The sequence below is a fragment of the Balaenoptera borealis genome, assembly GCF_965194805.1.
Source record: "Balaenoptera borealis genome assembly, chromosome: 13".
Classification (NCBI taxonomy): Eukaryota; Metazoa; Chordata; class Mammalia; order Artiodactyla; family Balaenopteridae; genus Balaenoptera; species Balaenoptera borealis.
In genome coordinates, this window is record NC_138870.1 from 6,742,836 (window position 1) to 6,759,687 (window position 16,852).

Consider the following 16,852-nt stretch of genomic DNA (forward strand, 5'->3'; position numbering starts at 1 on the left):
TCCCTGTCTCTGCCTTCTGCTTCTCTTTGGGTGTCTCTCGACTCCCTTCCTTGCCTGTCTCCTCTCCGGGCGCCAGCCTCTCTGGTCCTGACCCCTTCCTTTTCCTCCCCTCCCTCCGGTCTCTGGCCCTGACCTCGGGCCGTGGCCTGACTGCCTCTTGGCCCCGGGGACTGCAGGGCTCCGAGAGGCCTGGGCTGCCTCCTGCTCCCCACTCCCAGGCTGTGGCTGGACTGGGACTGCTTCCTTTCCAGTTGGATCTGGCGGCCCGGCCTCTCCTCCCCCTCACCTGACAGGTGCAGCAGCCCGGCCCGGGAGCCCGCCCGCCCGCCCGCCAGGGATGGAAGCGACAGAAGCCTCATTAGCATCTCAATTAAAGGTGAGCCGGGCAGGGGGAGGGGCAGAGGAGGAGCTGGAGCTGAGAGCTCTCCAGCGGGAGGAGGGCGCCTGAGGGCAGGTGACTGGGAGGGAGCACGGGGACAGGGAAGGCGAGAGGTGGCGGGAGAAGAGTCGGGGCCTCGGAGTGGTGGGGAGCTGGCAGGCAGGGAGACCAGGAGACAGAATGGCAGGGGAGGGTCAGAGGTCTCGAACCAGGAGAAGGATCCTGAACACAAAGCCGGGAGGGCAAAGCATGGGAAAGAGGGCAAGTTAGGACGAGTGAGACTAAGGCGGGGAGACCAGGAGAACAGGGAAGGCAGGAGCAGGGAGGTGGATGGACCAGGAGAGGGTGAGGGACTGGGAGGGAGGGACAGAGGAGAGGCAGAGAAGGGGGGTGAGGAGGAGGGAGCCAGCCCCCAGAGGAGCCCCTCCCCTGAAGGAGAGCAGGAGGGCCCCCCTGCGTGGGCTTCCAGGAGCCAGGGCCCCTCCCTGGGGAGTCCCTCCAGAGGCACCCCTGGGTCAGCCTCACCCCCGGGCCTTGGAGAGGAAGGAGAAAGGGTGTCTGCAACCTCCCTCCCTGCTCACTAAGGTAGGAGCACCTCCGGCCCCACCTGGCACCAGGCACAGAGCACATTTCTCCCTGTCCGAGCTGGTCCAGCCTCTTCCCTCATAACTCCTCACCAGCAACCCTACATTGTCCAGCCCAGGGAGGGGCCCAGGTGGAGCTGGGGGCTGGGCGGGGCCCTGGGACATTCTGTTCTTTTTTACATCACTGGCTGCCAGGCCAGGAATGTGTAATGTCCCCAGTTGTGGTCACGGGGTTGCAGGAATGTGTGCTCGGAGAAGGGGCCAGGCAGGGCACTTGGGCAGAACCCCGGAGCCCGGGGAGCTCAGGGACAGGGGGCACCGAGCAGACAGGGAGGGATGTGGGCCGTGCAGGGAGATGCGGAGGAAGAGGCTGGGCCTGGCCCAAGGCCGCACCAGCCCTGGAAGGAAGGAAAAGCTCAATGTGGGGCTGTGTTTTTCCCCCAAAGTCTCTGCCCCAAGCAACCGAGCAAGAGAATAGTGAAGCGCCAAGTGAAGAGGGAAGGCATCAGAGAATGAGGCCCAAAAAAGAGGGCCCAGGAGGCACAAGAGACCAAACCACACAGCCAGGTGAGAGGTCTGCCGCTGTGTCCCTGCAGGAGGCATCCACTGGCTTCTCCCGCCTGCCCCGGGGCCCAGCCTGAGCACTGATGTAGCTGGGTGGGAGAGGACAGGCCCCGACGGCATAAGACAAGGATCCTAGTGACAGCTGCGGAGGCCAAGTGCTGAGCTAGCCTGGCGGCGGGGAGGGAGGGAGAAGCACTCACCCAGGGGGCTCGGGAAGGCTTCCCGGAGAAGATGGCATCTCTGCTGGGTCTTACAGAACAAGCGGGCTCAGGGTACAGCCCTGTCTGCGCCCGTCTCCTGTGGCCTCTTAAAGTGAGAGCTGTTGTCGACCAGGATTCCAAACGCGCCCCATTGCTTCCCTGACACGTATAGGGGACAACTCCCCTCGGAAGGGAAAGGCTGGCTTTTTCTTTATTTTCCAGATGAAGAAACTGCCCTCCGCAAAGATAAGCCCGTTTTCTGTGGACACAAAACCAAACAGCAGTAGAGTGAAGAACAAGAGCCGAATTCTCCTTCGGCAGGGGGGTGTCTGCTTAGGGCTTTTGCCACACACCCCAAGAGAGACCAGCCACAGACTCTTGGGGAACTGGGGCTCCCCTGCACCTGGTTTTGAACACCAGGAAGGCTCACACACTCCCACAGAGAGTCCGTGGATTGACCAGCCATCAGGGTCCTGGATTATCTCCCAGGCTCCGTGAGAAGCTCTCTCTACCGTCCCCGCCTTCCCAAGGGACATCCTACCTACAGGTGGGGTATGCAGCACCCTGCTCGTCCCATCTCAGAGGTTCAGAGAGGCACATCCCTGCCTTTTCTATTTGCCGGCTGGTGCCTGAAATCCAACCACTGGCCCAAGGCCTCACAGCAAATAGTTTTCGTTTTCCTCTCAAGGGCTGGGTGAGCAGGATGGAGAGGCCTGGGCCTGGGCTGAGCCGTAGAGAAAGTGCAGTGTCCCTGTAGCACCTGCCAGGGTGCAGTAGCTTAGGGACAGCAGCATTCCAGATCTGGATCGGGCCAGAGCAAGCTTGTTGTTGTGAAAAAAACAGAAATCTGAGACCTGCACTTGTGTCATGGCTCTGTTTTAAATTTTATCTTTTAAGGTGCAGAAAAAAATACCTGAACACGTTTTTTTTCACAACACAATTTTCCAACAACACAGAGGTTTACAGGACAATAAAAGCCTCCCTCCGTCCCATTCCTTTCCCACCCCTTGGCCCAGGAGAGCCACTGTCATTTGTGTCCATCTGTATCTTTTTTGGGTGCTTTTATAAACTTACATGTATTTTTTAAAAACAAGATATATAGTTTTTTTCCATAAATGGGACCATGGTCTAGGCATTATTCTATGACTTCCATGTTGGCTTTTAAACTATGTGCCTTAGAAAATGACAGTTTCTCCTGGGAAAAACCACAGTGGAAAAGAACATTAAAAAAAAAAAAAAAGAATGTAAAAAAAACACAAAATGACACTTTACCACTCTGGGCCACCGGGCTCTCAATGAAAGGAAGGGGGTGGGGTTGTAAGGCAGCCCAGATGGTCACCAAAGCCCTTTCCAGCTGGCTCTGCATCTAGCCCCTTGCTTAATGCATCAGGGAACTGAGGCCCCAGAAGCAAAGTGACTTGCCCACATCACCCTGGGAGTTGGGGGTGGGGCCAGATGGAGAGCTGAGCTTCCCCTTTCCAAGCTCAGTGATGCTCCCTGACTTCCAGAGACGTGGAGGCCTGTTCTGGGGGGCATCGGGGCCTTGTAGGTCTTGCCTTGAAGCTCCCCCAGCCTCTCCCAGAGCCCCAGCCCTTCCTTCCCCCTCCCAGGACCAGCCATCCTCTAACCCTGTAGTTTGGCCATAAACTGTGCAAAGGCTGCAGGGAGAGAGGGGAGACTAGAGGGTCTGCAGTGGAATGAGGGTTGTGAGTTTGGGGGGTCTTCCTGCCTCTTGTTCCCCAGGGACAGGAGATGGTGGAAGTGATCGCTTTCTCCCCCACGCTCCAACACGCACTGCTGTACACTCTTATCTCAGTGTGTGCGTGTGTGCATCCGTGGATGTGTGTGTTTCCGTATGCACGGATCATATTATGAGTTCTCTGAAGACAGGCACTAGGTTTATTGCCAGTGGCCCCAGGGTCTAGTGGCCCCTCTTTGTTGACTCCCCCCCCCTCTGCAGAAGACAGCAGAATTAGCATCTTGGGTAAGACTCAAGGTATATCTTTGACAGAGAGTGATGTGCTATGAGAAAGTATCCTCAAATCTAAAATTTGACACAAACGAACTTATCTACAAAAGAGACTCACAGACATAGAGAACAGACTTGTGGTTTCCAAGGGGTGGTGGTGGGGGAGGGATGGATTGGAAGTTTGGGATTAGCAGATGCAAACTAGTATACATAGGATGGATAAACAGCAAAGTCCTACTATAGAGCACAGGGAACTATATTCAATATCCTGTGATAAACCATAATGGAAAAGAATGTATATATGTGTATAACTGAGTCACTTTGCTGTACAGCAGAAACTAACACAACATTGTAAATCAACTATACTTGAGTACATTTTTTTTTCCATTAACAATTTTAATCAGTTTATTGTCTGAAGCACTATACTAGGTATAACATAGATACAAATTAAATTCTAAAGATTGCTCTTACCCACTTTGAAGTTTACCTCCAAATGCATAGGATAAAGCAATTAAGCTAGTAAAAAAGGAGTAAATTTGGAGTCACTTGGGCAGGACAAAAAGATTTGTTTCATTATCTAGAAATAGGAGTCGTAAGTCACCATTATAAGTAGAGAAATACAGAACTGATTTTTGGCTGCGTTGGGTCTTCATTGCTGTGCTCAGGCTTTCTCTAGTTGTGGCGAGCAGGGGCTACTCTTCCTTGCGGTGTGTGGACTTCTCATTGCGGTGGCTTCTCTTGTCGTGGAGCACAGGCTCTAGGCCCGCGGGCTTCAGTAGTTGTGGCTCGCGGGCTCCAGAGCACAGGCTCAGTAGTTGTGGCGCACGGGCTTAGTTGCTCCGCGGCATGTGGGATCTTCCCAGACCAGGGCTCAAACCCGTGTCCCCTGCATTGGCAGGCGGATTCTGAACCACTGCACCACCAGGGAAGTCCCATGAATTTTTTAAAAATTAAAAAAATAAATGAAGATATCCTCAAAACATCCAACATCCTAATTTCCTCTGAGTACCCATTAATTTGTGGTTTGTTAATTTATCTAAATTTCCTTCACCTTTTCATTTCAGTCTCTATCCTTTCTAGGGTAAAAAGGAGTCACTCAAGTAATTGTAACTTTTTATTCTTACTGCTTAGAGCTAATTAGCCTCTCCACACTGGGCTGCCCACTGTGGAAAACAGTGTCCTTTTACCTGCGTTTATGTAGTATGAATTTGTCTTTAACTTAAAATAATGTTCCAGACAATCCCTCCCTGCCACTCTTAGTCCAGTCACCTGGCACGATGCCTAGAAGTTCACCCTTTGAAGTTTATTCCTTTGGATTAAGGCTGAATTTCTCAACCTTGGCACTATTGACACTTGGATAATTCTTCGTTGTGGCCATGTCCTGTGCACTGTACGATGTTTAACAGCATCCCTGGCCTCTACCGACTAGATGCCAATAGTACCCCCTGAATTGTGACAATGAAAAACTCCTCCAGATATTGCCAAATGTCTTCAAGGGGGCAAAATCACCCCAGTTGAGGACGACTGGGCTGAGGGATTGTCCCCAGTGAAAATATTCTGGAGAAGGATGACCCTCATCAATTACACATTTCTCAGTGCATACCAGACCCTGTTCAAGGACAGCAGTTGGCTGAGAGCAGTATGGGGAAGAGGGGAGAAAGAAGAGTATTTAGAAGAATCCACAGGGGGAAAGGAGGGGGAGAGATAAATTGGGAGATTGGGACTGACATACACACACTACTATATATAAAATAGCTACCTAATAAGGACCTACTGGATAGCACAGGGAACTCTACTCAGTACTCTGTAATGACCTATATGGGAAAAGAATCTAAAAAAGAGTGGATATATGTATATGTATAACTGATTCACTTTGCTGTACAGCAGAAACTAACACAACATTGTATATCAACTATACTCTAATAAAAACCAAAAAAAAAAAAAAAGAATCCATTCCCATCAACCCTCCTTTTGGATTCCTCATGGGCCTCTGGGAAGAAGGATCTCCCAGCAACCCCCTCTGGAGAGGGCCTGGAGAAGAGCCTCACTCCCACACACTCTGGGGGTCTATGGGGTACTCAGTCGGGGTCTGGTGTTGCCCCATGGAAATCAGCAAAACCTCAAGGAAGCCGATGAAGAACACGAAAGGGAAGAAGCAGAGACAACGTCTGCCCATGAGGAGTTCATGGACTTGTGAGGCTCCCCTCATCCTCCCGGAGAAGGCTGGGCAGGCACGATAACCATTTATGGATGAGATTTGTCCATCAGGGTCCAGAAAGAGGAAACACTCTAAGTCTTCCAAATGGAAGAAGTTTAACACGGAGAATTGGTACATGGTTGATGGAAATGCTGAGAAGCCAGTGGGGGACAGCAAGGCAACCCAGAAAACAGCAAAGCAGGAAGCAGCTACATCTCTAGGGCTGGAAAGGCAAACTTATAATGCAGCCTTACAGACCCAGAAGCCTCCAGAGCTATTTGGCAGAAACTAAATAGTGGGGGCTGCTGGCAGGGGCTGGGATAGTGGAAGGATGGAAGGAAGCAATACAACCAGCTGCACGCCGTGTCAGAAAGCAGAGAAGCATAGAAACCGCCTGGCTTCTTCCCTCTTCCCACCAAATTGTCCTCCACCCACCTGTCTTCCTATTGGCTGAGCCTACAGGGAAGCACTCTGGGAAATGTAGTTCCCAATAGTGAACAGAACAGAGCAGGGGAAGGGTGGAGAACAGATCAGATCTGCAGGCAAAGCAGCAGTTGATTTGGCACAAAAAAAGAGGCCCAGAGAGGTGAAGTGATGGGGCCAAGATTAAAGTCCAGATCTTAGGGCTCTTTCCATAGGACCCAGAGAGTCCTTGAAAGCTGAAGTGACAGCTCATGCTGGCAGCAGAAAGAATATACTTCAGCCTGCTGAAGCTAAAAGGATCTGAGATGGTGCTTACCTGTGAAGCAGGGAGCTTTGCCTGGAAAGGGCATGCAGGAACATTTTGGGGTGCTGGAAGTATTCTGGGAGATACACGGGAATACACAAAAGTGAAAATTCATTGATCTGTACACATAGGATTAGTGTACTTTATGCATTTCGTTATTTATAGGTTATACTTCAATTAAAAGAAAAAGAGTCCCTGTTTTTGAGTAAAATCTTAAAATATTTTCAAATGAAATGATATATGTCTGGGATTTGCTTCAAAATAATTAAGAGAAGATTAGAAGAGTAGGAGAGGGTTCTATGGGAGAAATAAGACCCGCCTGAGTTGAGGCTGGGAGTTCACAGTACTATTGTCTCCTCTTTTGCATATGTATAAATTATGCATGATTTCCATAATGATAATTAAAAAAGAGACCTAAATAGACTTTTTTCCAAAAAAGACATACAGTTGGCCAACAGGCCCATGAAAAGATGCTCAACATCGCTAGTTATTAGAGAAAGGCAAATCAAAACCACTATAAGGTACCACCTCACACCAGTCGTCCATCATCAAAAAGTCTACAAATAATGGGACTTCCCTGGTGGCTCAGTGGTTAAGAATCCGCCTGCCAGTGCAGGGGACACGGGCTCGATCCCTGGTTCGGGAAGATCCCACATGCCACGGAGCAACTAAGCCTGTGAGCCACAACTACTGAGCCTGCGTGCCACAACTACTGAAGCCCGAGCGCCTAGAGCCCATGCTCCACAACAAAGAGAAGCCACTGCAATGAGAAGTCCGTGCACTGCAACGAAGAGTAGCCCCCGCTCGCCTCAACTAGAGAAAGCCCGTGCGCAGCAACAAAGACCCAACACAGCCAAAAAATTAATTAATTAATTTTTTAATTTTTTAAAAGTCTACAAATAATAAATGCTGGAGAGGATGTGGAGAAAAGGGAACCCTCTTACACTGTTGGTGGGAATATAAATTGGTGCAGCCACTATGGAAAACAGTATGGAGTTTCCTTAAAAAAACTAAAACTAGAGCTACCATATGATCTGGCAATCTCTCTCCTGGGTATAGATCCAGAAAAGACGAAAACTCTAATTCAAAAAAATACGTGCAACTCTAATGCTCATAGCAGCACTATTTACAACAGCCAAGACATAGAAACAACCCAAATGTCAGCCACAGACAATTGGTTTAAGAAGAATGTGATATATATATAAAATAGAATATTACTCAGCCATTAAAAAGAATGAAATGTTGCCATTTGCAGCAACATGGATGGACCAAGAGAATGTCATACTAAGTGGAGTAAGTCAGAGGAAGACAAATATTATACGATATCACTTGTATGTGGAAATCTAAAAAATAATACAAATGAATCTATATACGAAACAGAAACAGACTCACAGACATAGAAAACAAACTTATGGTTACCAAAGGGGAAAGAGATGGGGGAAGACTAAATTAGGAATATGAGATTAACAGATACACACTACTATATATAAAATATATAGGCAACAAGGATTTACTGTCTAACACAGGGAATAGTATTCAATATCTTATAATAAACTAGAATGGAATAGAATCTGAAAATATGTATGTTTCATATTTCATATAACTGAATATATGTTCAGTTATATATATAACTGAATAACCTTGCTGTACACCTGAAACCTATACAACATTGTAAATCAACTAAATTTCAATTTTAAAAATTTTGTTAAAAAATAGAAAAAGGGATCTAAGGTGCACACACAGATCTTTCTGCACTTAAGAGCTCAGTGGTGTGTCCAGTCCCAGACCCCATTTCCTTGACCTGAGCAGTGCGTGCCATTCTGACACTTCCTCCCTCCCCAGGCAGCCTCGGATGTTCACCGGCAGAGTGCGGGTCCTAGGCCCGCACCAGGAGAGGAGAGAGATGTCTACAGCTCAGGCAGGCTGATTCTCCCTTTTGTGATCCGCCCCCCACCAGGGGCACGCCCCTGACCTGGACTTCCCACTCTTCCCCCAGGAGCCTGTCCAGCCAGTCAGACCAACCAGGGTTAGGATGTGTGAACAGAGCCCTCCAAGGAGTGGGCAGGGATGGTGCCCAGGTGATCTCTCTCCAGACGGCCAGTCATGCTGAGGGAGGCGCCCCTGAGTCACGAGGAGGGAGCCTGGTTGCTGGAATGCGCTGGGACACAGACATCTCGAGCCCCGGCCTCTAGGCTGGCTCTGCCACGGACTGGCTGTGTGACGTGGGCGAGGCATCATCGGTTTAGTCCATAAATATGTACTGGACACGCGGTTCATGCCAGACCCTGTGTGAAGCTCCGGGAGCCCAGAGTTACAGATCCGGGGCAGGCCGTTGCCGAGCTCAAGGCCCAGCGGCCAGCGCATGACAAGCAGCGGGTCACAGGGAGTGGTCTGCAGGGGTGCTGGGAAGCCCGGGGTGGAGGTGCTTCCCAGAGCCCAGGTGACCCTCAAGGACAAGTGGGAGTGAGCCAGGAGCACAGGAACTTGGAGACCAGACACCCTGGCATGGGTGCGGGAGGGCGGGGATACTGTTAATGGGTTGCAGGGAAATGGTGGGAAGAAAAGGGACAAGGACCAGACCGAGTCCCCCTGGAATCCTGGTCTCCTCTACATGGCACCCTGGCCTCCGTGTCCTCATCCTTAAGGTGACGGGCCCGGTCTGGTGGGCTGTCAGCTCCCTCCAGCTCAAAGGGATTCAAAGGCTCCTGGGTGAGAGGCTGGGACTGAGGGTGGTGGCCACCCAGCCCCAGCCCGGCTGCCCTGCTCATGGGAACTTGGTCTATGCTGCACCACCGCCTTCTCTGAGGACAGGGGAGCAGGGGCCGCTGCTTCCTCTGGAGAATCTCGTAGGTGACCTGTGTCCACTGAGGTGGGTGTGGGCTGGGTTGACTCAGGGAAGGGGATGCTGGCTGGCTTGTGACTCCTTTGCAGTTTATCTTAAAAAGTCACACAACAGGGTGGGAAGCCAGGAGTCCAGACAGTCTGCCAACCAGGACTTCTGGTTCCCAGATGCTGGTCTGGCTGGCCGAGGCTCTCCGTGGGTCTCTGCACCCTCCAAGTTTGACGGTCCAGGCCCATCCATTTTTCGGATCTGGTGTCCTGCTGGCTGGACACAGCTGTGTCTGGAACTCCATCTGTTCCCAGCTGGGTTTCCGGGGGCCCAGCCCAGGAGTGTCCACTGGGTCTGCTACCCCTTTCCCAGCGGCTGGGCCTGGCCTGTCCCTGCGTCCTCCTCTCCAGTCAGGCCTCCAAAGGAGGGAGGAGGCCCGGTTCCGGCCCCGCTGCCCTCACGTGCTTTCCCCGCCACCCCCTCCCGTCCTGCCTCGGGCAGCCAAGCCTGTTCCTCTTCCCGATTGCGACAGACAGCTGCCTTGGCTCCCAGCGCTCCCTGTCTCCGCCCCGCGCCGGCGGCTCCACTCCCACTTCCTGAGCCCGGCTGGAGCCCTGGAGGCCAGGCCAGGCCCGGCCGCTCTGGCCCCCGGGGGCAAGTCGGCCGAGTCCTGTCCCAGCCTCTGGGCTCGGGAGGCTGCTGCCACCACTGCCCGGGACGTCCAGGCCTCCCACCTTCCTCCCAGGCCTCCACCCATCTGCTCGGCTGGCTGACTGGCCGCCATGCGCCTGCCGTGGACCGCCTCCCCCTGCGGCCTGGCCTGGGGGCTGCTCATATTGGGCCTCTGGGGTCTCCTGGCAGCATCCCAGCCCCAGCTGGTGAGGGAGGGACTCAGGCCAGCGGGTGGGGGTGGGCTTAGCTAGGGAAGAGGGGTCTGGGCCGCCCTCTCTGTAGTCCCTCTGCCCTTCCCAGCTGACTCTTGAATAATTCTCCCCCCACCCCATCTCCCCTTGAAGGTGCGCCCATACCGCACGGAGAACCAAACCTGCCGGGACCAGGAAAAGGAGTACTACGAGCCCAAGCATCACGTCTGCTGCTCCCGCTGCCCCCCAGGTGAGAGGCGGGGGCCAGAGGAAGCCTGGGACGGGGAGGTGGCTTACAGGGGTCTCCAGCCCACATCGCTGCCTCAGACGGAAGGTGGACGCCAGCTTCCAGGAATACCAACTGGCAGAAGCAGAGAGTGAGAAACACCGGCCATCCTTCCCGCGTAGGCACCGGGGCAGGCCCAGGGTCACACAACAAGCAGCAGAGGGGATGGTGGAACCCGAGTCCCCTGACACTCTTACTGCCCCGCTCACATCCTAGGCACACACGTCTCAGCTGAATGTGGCCCCGACCAGGACACCACTTGTGCCACGTGCCCCGAAAATTCCTACAACGAGCACTGGAACCATCTCCCCATCTGCCAGCTGTGCCGCCCCTGTGACCAGAGTGAGTGGGGTGTTCTGGCGGGGATGGGGGCTGGGGTCTCCTGGAGTGCAGCCCCTCTGCTGAGCCCTCCGTCTCCTCACCAGTGCTGGGCTTCGTGGAGATCACGCCTTGCACTAGCAAACACAAAACCCAGTGCCGCTGCCAGCCAGGTCTGTTCTGCGTCTTTTGGGGCTCTGAGTGTGTACACTGCGAGTCACTCTCCCACTGCCCGCCTGGCACTGAAGCCGAGCTCAAAGGTCAGAGGTCACTGGGGGCAAAGGGGCGGGGGGAGGAGGCGGGTGATCTTGAAGGGGGCACGGTGCATGGGGTTGTATCCATGGTGAGGCCCCAGGCCTCTTCTCCCTGCCTGAGCAAGGCTCACAGGTGGGACCTGCAGAGAAATGAAGCTGGGATGGTGCAGGGTTCGGGGGTCCTCCCAGCCCTGGGAGGAAGCTCGGGCAATTCGGAGATCAGGAAAGATGCTGCAAACTACGGATTGCAGTGGGTGGTCAGGGAGGGGGCCATCCAGTGGGCGTAAAGGAAGCCCACAACTGGGCCCCCTTTGCCCACTCACCCTGGCTGGCCATGCGTTTCTCTTGCCAGATGAAGACAGGAAGGCTAACAGCAACTGTGTCCCCTGTAAGGCAGGGCACTTCCAGAACACGTCCTCCCCCAGCGCCCGCTGCCAGCCCCACACCAGGTGAGGGTGCCAGGTCCGTGTTCCTCCCACCCTCCCAGCCCCAGCCGCTGACAGCCCCGTCCACTGCTCACCTCCACGGACCGCCTCCCACTTCCCGCCAGGAGCCCACCTGAGCCGGGCGCTTTCCTCTACAGGTGTGAGGACCAGGGCCTCGTAGAGGCAGCGCCAGGCACCTCCCGGTCTGACACCAACTGCAGAAATCCGCCAGAGCCCTCCGAGATGCCAGGTGAGGGGCCAGGGGCAGGGGCAGGGAGCATCTGGGAGGATGCCTTAATTCTAGCCATCTAAAAAAACGGGAAAATGATGAATCCTTTCCAGTCAGAATTGAGGCAAGAAGAAACATTCCTCAAAGGGAAATTGGAGTATCCCTGGGCCAGGTTAATTACACACAAACACACACACACACACTTTTTAAGTTATATGTCCTACACACAACTTATAAGTTATATGTAATAGTACGCCCACACGGAGATGTAATTGTAACTGACATCACCGTCATTGTTTTGGACGTGCCACCGTCACATAATCCATTCACTAGACTGGAAGTCTCTGTAGTAGGTTACACCCTCCGTTATTCGAGAGAAGATTCTACACTTGATGCTTTCTTGGTCTTTTCTGTGGAGTCATTGGTTTCCTCGCCTAATAGAGGATTGCAGGATGTTTCTAATGACTGTAGTTGTTATTAATCAGGGGAAAGTTTATTTCCTTAACTTTAAAAAATTACCAAGTATTTATAGTCATAGCTTCCATTTATTGAGAGCTAGTGCGTCAGGCACTCTGTGAACACTTGACTTTCAATAACTCATTTAACCCTCATAATGATCCTATGAAATAGTCTTATTACTATCCTCACTGACTAGATGAGGAAACCGAGGCCCAGAGAGGTTAGGTGACTTGCCCAAGATCATCCACGTGGTAACTGGTGTTATGAAGACCTATTCTAAGTCTCTCTTACTCCAAAATCCATGCCATAATACATGCAGACTGCAGAAAATTAGAAAATTCAGATAAACAAAACTAAACATCACCCACAGAACCATCGCCTAGCATATCCACTCAACACTTCTGAATATATCTTCCCAGACATTTTTCTGTGCAATAGAAAAAAATAATTTTTTTTCTAAAAGTGCAGTCATTTGAATGTTTGTAACTTGATTTTTCATTCGACTATATCATAAATATTTTCCACATCCTCGTATTAATTTTTAACTGTGTATCAAAAACAATTGGCATTTTAGAGCTGGAATTTTAGAGAGTATGTAAGCTAATCTCATTTTGTATATGAAAAATACACAACTGGGCAGGAACCCAGGTGTCCAAGACTCTGGGTCTAATTTTTCCCCACACCTCCCATTCTGGACTCCCTTAGGCCATGGAATTAGATGGATCACAAAGGGCAAACTCCCAGTGTGCAAATGTCCAAGTGCTCCCGATCTTCCTCAGGCACAGGTGACACAGGCGATGGGCATGGTAGACTCCATGCTGTTGATGGCAGCATGAGGCCCGTAGGAAGGCAGCAGTTACCATGGCTACACGTGGGCACCTGAGAAACCCCGCCTCCGCTTCCCTCCCTCCCGGGACCTGCCCTGAGCCGCGGGTGGAGACCGGGCAGCCCTCCTGTGCCAGGCAGCCACAGGCAGAGTTCAGAAGCCAGGATCCCGGCTCCGTCACCCCCGTAAACACCTCCACAGCTGCAGAAGGACAACCTCAGCTCCCGCAGCTGTGGGTCTCTCTGTAAGATGGTCAAGTCCGCAGAAACGTGACTTTACCCTGTGGCCTGAGTCTGCTTACAGACTCCCCACCCTCCCTTATTGCTTCCCACTCCCACCTTCAGCCCCTGCAAGTGCCTGTCCTCACCCACAAGGCTGCCCCCGTGCCGGTGGCCACCCGCACCCACCCCGAACATCTCCATCCGCGGCAGAGTTTCTGCTGGCTGTCAGGAGGTCCCCCCGTAGTCAGGCTTAGTGCCCCTTCTCTGTAACCCGAGGGAAGTTTCTCCAACTCCTCCTTTAGGAACTGTTGTGGGACTGGAAGGGGAAAGCTGCTCCCCCTTTTCTGTCTGGGTGGCCGGAGAACTGGAGAGCTCTTCCTTAGCTGCCCAACCCCCAGCCTGCTCGGGTCCTCACGCCCCGTCCTGTCTGCTGTCCTGCAGGAACGATGCTGGTGCTGGCCGTCTTGTTGCCGCTGGTCTCCTTTCTGCTCCTCACCACTGTGCTCGCCTGCACCTGGAAGAGCCACCCCTCTCTCTGCAGAAAGCTGGGTAGGAAGGAGCAGGGGGCAGGCAGGGATGCAGGCCTGGGTCTGTGCCTACCTAGATGGGGGAGGGGGGCTGGAGGGAATATTCGGCTCCCCCAGGGATGACCCTTCTGCACCTTCACACCCTCAAGACGCCCAACACCTGCCCCCCACATAGACGTCACCTCCATCCAGCCCCCCATTCTGAGGCTGGAGATAAGGGTAATGATAACCTGATCTTTCTGGGGAGCCCAGGGTGGGCAGTGCCATATCATGGCATGTGTGGAGGGGGAAAGCCTGGGGGACTGAGGCCTGCCGTTTCATTTTCTATTGCAGGATCCCTGCTCAAGAGGCATCCAGAGGTAATGGGGAAGGCTGAGGAGGCAGCAAGGAGGGGCAGCGGGACAGGTGAACCAGGTGGGGGGGCAGGCAGGAAAAGAGTCTGCAGCTTCAACAACCATTCATTCATTCAACTAATAATTTTATCGAGCACACGGTGTGCCAGGCACTGTTCAAGGCACAGTGGAAACAGCAGTGAGCAAAGCAAACTGTCTGTCCTCCCAGAGTTACAAACCAGTGGAGCCAGAATAAATTTAGACAGCTGTACCTCAGGTAGTGATAATTGCTAAATAAAGCATGGTAGGGCGACAGTGACAGTGGCAATAGATGGGGGTGTATTATCTTAGAGTGGACAGAGAGGGCCTCTGTGATCAGCTGATATTTGAGCAGAGAGCTGAAGAAAACAGGGAGCCAGCTGTCGGGATGTATCGGGGAAAGTGCTCCAGGAGCTCCAGGAAGAGGAAACATCAAGTGCAAAGGCCCTGAGGCAGGGAGCCTGATGAGGAGCGGAAGAGGGCGCTGAGCCGCCTAAGCATGGGGTGGGGAGGGGGGAGGAATTAAAGAAAGATGGGGTCTGAGGCCCACGTCATTGCTTGGTTCTCGGCCTCTGTCCTGCAGGGAGAGGAATCAAATACTGCTGAAGGAAGCTGGGAGCCCCCGAGGGTCAACCCACAGTACCCTGACCTGGTAGAGCCACTTCTGCCCACCTCTGGAGACTTGACCCCAGCCTCGGCCGGGGTCCCAGCGACCCCAGGTTTGGAGGAAGAGGCGCTACAACAGCAGAGTCCTCTGAGCCAGGCCAGGGAGCTGGAGGCTGAGCTCCCAGAGCAAGGCCAGGTGGCCCACGGTGAGCCTGGGGCAGGCGCAGGGAGCAGAGTGGGTGGGGAGGGAGGGTGGGCAGGGGGAGAGAGTGTGAGCCAGGCAGAAATGAGGAGACTAAACCGGGTGCAAGAGGAGGCTCCAGCAGCCAGAGTGTCCCGACGACAGAGAAGGGAAGAGACTGAGAACCAAGAAACCGGAGAATGAACACAGAGCTCAAGAACGCCGATGGAGGGGGACAGAGCGGAAGGGGAGATGGCGGATAGGGGCCCTGGGGAAGCTGGGGTCTGATGCTGGGGGTACACAGGCCTTCCTCTCAAACTTGCCCCTCACCCCTCTCACTCCGCCTTCCTTCCCACAGGCACCAATGGCATTCACGTCACCGGCGGGTCAGTGACTGTCACCGGCAACATCTACATCTACAACGGGCCGGTATTGGGGGGAGCACGGGGCCCCGGAGACCCCCCCGCTCCCCCAGAGCCTCCGTACCCCATCCCTGAAGAGGGTGCCCCTAGCCCTCCCGGGCTCTCCACACCCTACCAGGAGGATGGCAAAGCTTGGCACCTGGCTGAGACAGAGACACTGGGGTGCCACACCCTCTAACGGGACCAAGGACCCAATTCGTCACCCACGCCTGATGTTGTCTGGAGAAGCCAGGAGAAGGGAGGCCTGAGAGCGCCTCCTCCTCGAGGCTGCCCTCCCCGCACAGGACTGACCAAGGGCCTGGGTGGGGCCCCGAGAGCTGGACCCCGAGGGGCCGGGCCTCAGACGCGTCTCTGAGAGCAGGGCCAGCACTGGCTGGGAATGGTGTCCCTGCAGGACTCTCACCACCGCCTGAGCAGGCCCGGGACTCCACTGCAGACCCCCTGCCCACTGGGGCAGCACCAGCTCGGCCTCAGGCACGGACAGGACATGTGACGCTAACTGCTGCCCCCCTGGCATCTGTACCCCAAGCATGGCACAGAAGGGAACCAGCCACGTGGTCGCTCAAGGGCACGGCCGGGACCTCTGGCGGATTCGTGGTGCTCATTATCCCCAAGCTTCAGAGGCCCTTCGAGGGCCCACACTTCACATGGACTGAGGGAGACCCTACATGAAGATGGAGTGACAAGGAGGACCACCCTCCCCTTCTAGACAGGAAAGGGAATCCTTATAACCAGGGGCTTGGGTGGGGTTCTATGTATAAGGGAGAGTTTTGGAGGGGGAGGAAAACGGTGAGTGTATTTATGAGTTGTAACCACATGCAAATAAAGAGGAGACTGAGACCTAGATCATTGATTTCCTTGGGATTTTTTTTTTTTTTTTTTTTGGCCGTGCCACACGGCATGTGGGATTCTAGTTCCCTGACCAGGGATCGAACCTATGCATTTGTAAGTGTGGAGTCTTGGGCTTCCCTGGTGGCGCAGTGCTTAAGAATCCGCCTGCCAATGCAGGGGACAGGGGTTTGAGCCCTGGTCTGGGAAGATCCCACATGCCGCGGAGCAACAAAGCCCGTGCACCACAACTACTGAGCCCGAGCTCTAGAGCTTGCGAGCCACAACTACTGAGCCCACGTGCCACGACTACTGAAGCCCGTGCGCCTAGAGCCCATGTTCTGCAACAAGAGAAGCCATGACAATGAGAAGCCCGCGCACCGCAACGAAGAGTAGCCCATGCTTGCCGCAACTAAAAGAAAGCCCGTGCGCAGCAATGAAGATCCAACACAACCAAAAATAAATAAATAAATAAATTTATAAAAATTAAAAAAATAAAAGGAAAGTGCAGAGTCTTAACCCCTGGACCGCTAGGGAAGTCCCTTGGGATTTACAGAGGAACGCTATTCCACTGGGGCCATGTCAA

General features: G+C 53.5%; 1 protein-coding gene and 1 long non-coding RNA gene across 4 annotated transcripts; both read left to right on the forward strand.

Moving 5' to 3' along the window:
* The first annotated feature begins 170 nt into the window (after window positions 1-170).
* LOC309609016 lies at window positions 171-2,584 on the forward strand. Of its 2 annotated transcripts, none has more exons than XR_014233195.1 (2): window positions 171-964; window positions 1,410-2,584. It is a non-coding gene; the product is annotated as an uncharacterized lncRNA (long non-coding RNA). The 2 variants fall into 2 exon arrangements; XR_014233196.1 differs by having other exon boundaries at window positions 171-376.
* A 7,405-nt stretch (window positions 2,585-9,989) lies between these two features.
* Window positions 9,990-16,284, forward strand: LTBR (lymphotoxin beta receptor). Of its 2 annotated transcripts, XM_082349828.1 has the most exons (10): window positions 9,995-10,328; window positions 10,467-10,563; window positions 10,816-10,941; window positions 11,025-11,177; window positions 11,524-11,620; window positions 11,755-11,846; window positions 13,773-13,880; window positions 14,192-14,217; window positions 14,813-15,041; window positions 15,375-16,284. In XM_082349828.1, exons 1-10 carry the CDS (start codon window positions 10,233-10,235, stop codon window positions 15,614-15,616), a joined length of 1,266 nt encoding a protein of 421 aa, XP_082205954.1. In that variant the 5' UTR covers window positions 9,995-10,232; the 3' UTR covers window positions 15,617-16,284. The 2 variants fall into 2 exon arrangements, with proteins under 2 accessions (XP_082205955.1, XP_082205954.1); XM_082349829.1 differs by lacking the exon at window positions 14,813-15,041 and having other exon boundaries at window positions 9,990-10,328; window positions 15,375-15,549.
* The last annotated feature ends 568 nt before the right edge of the window (window positions 16,285-16,852 follow it).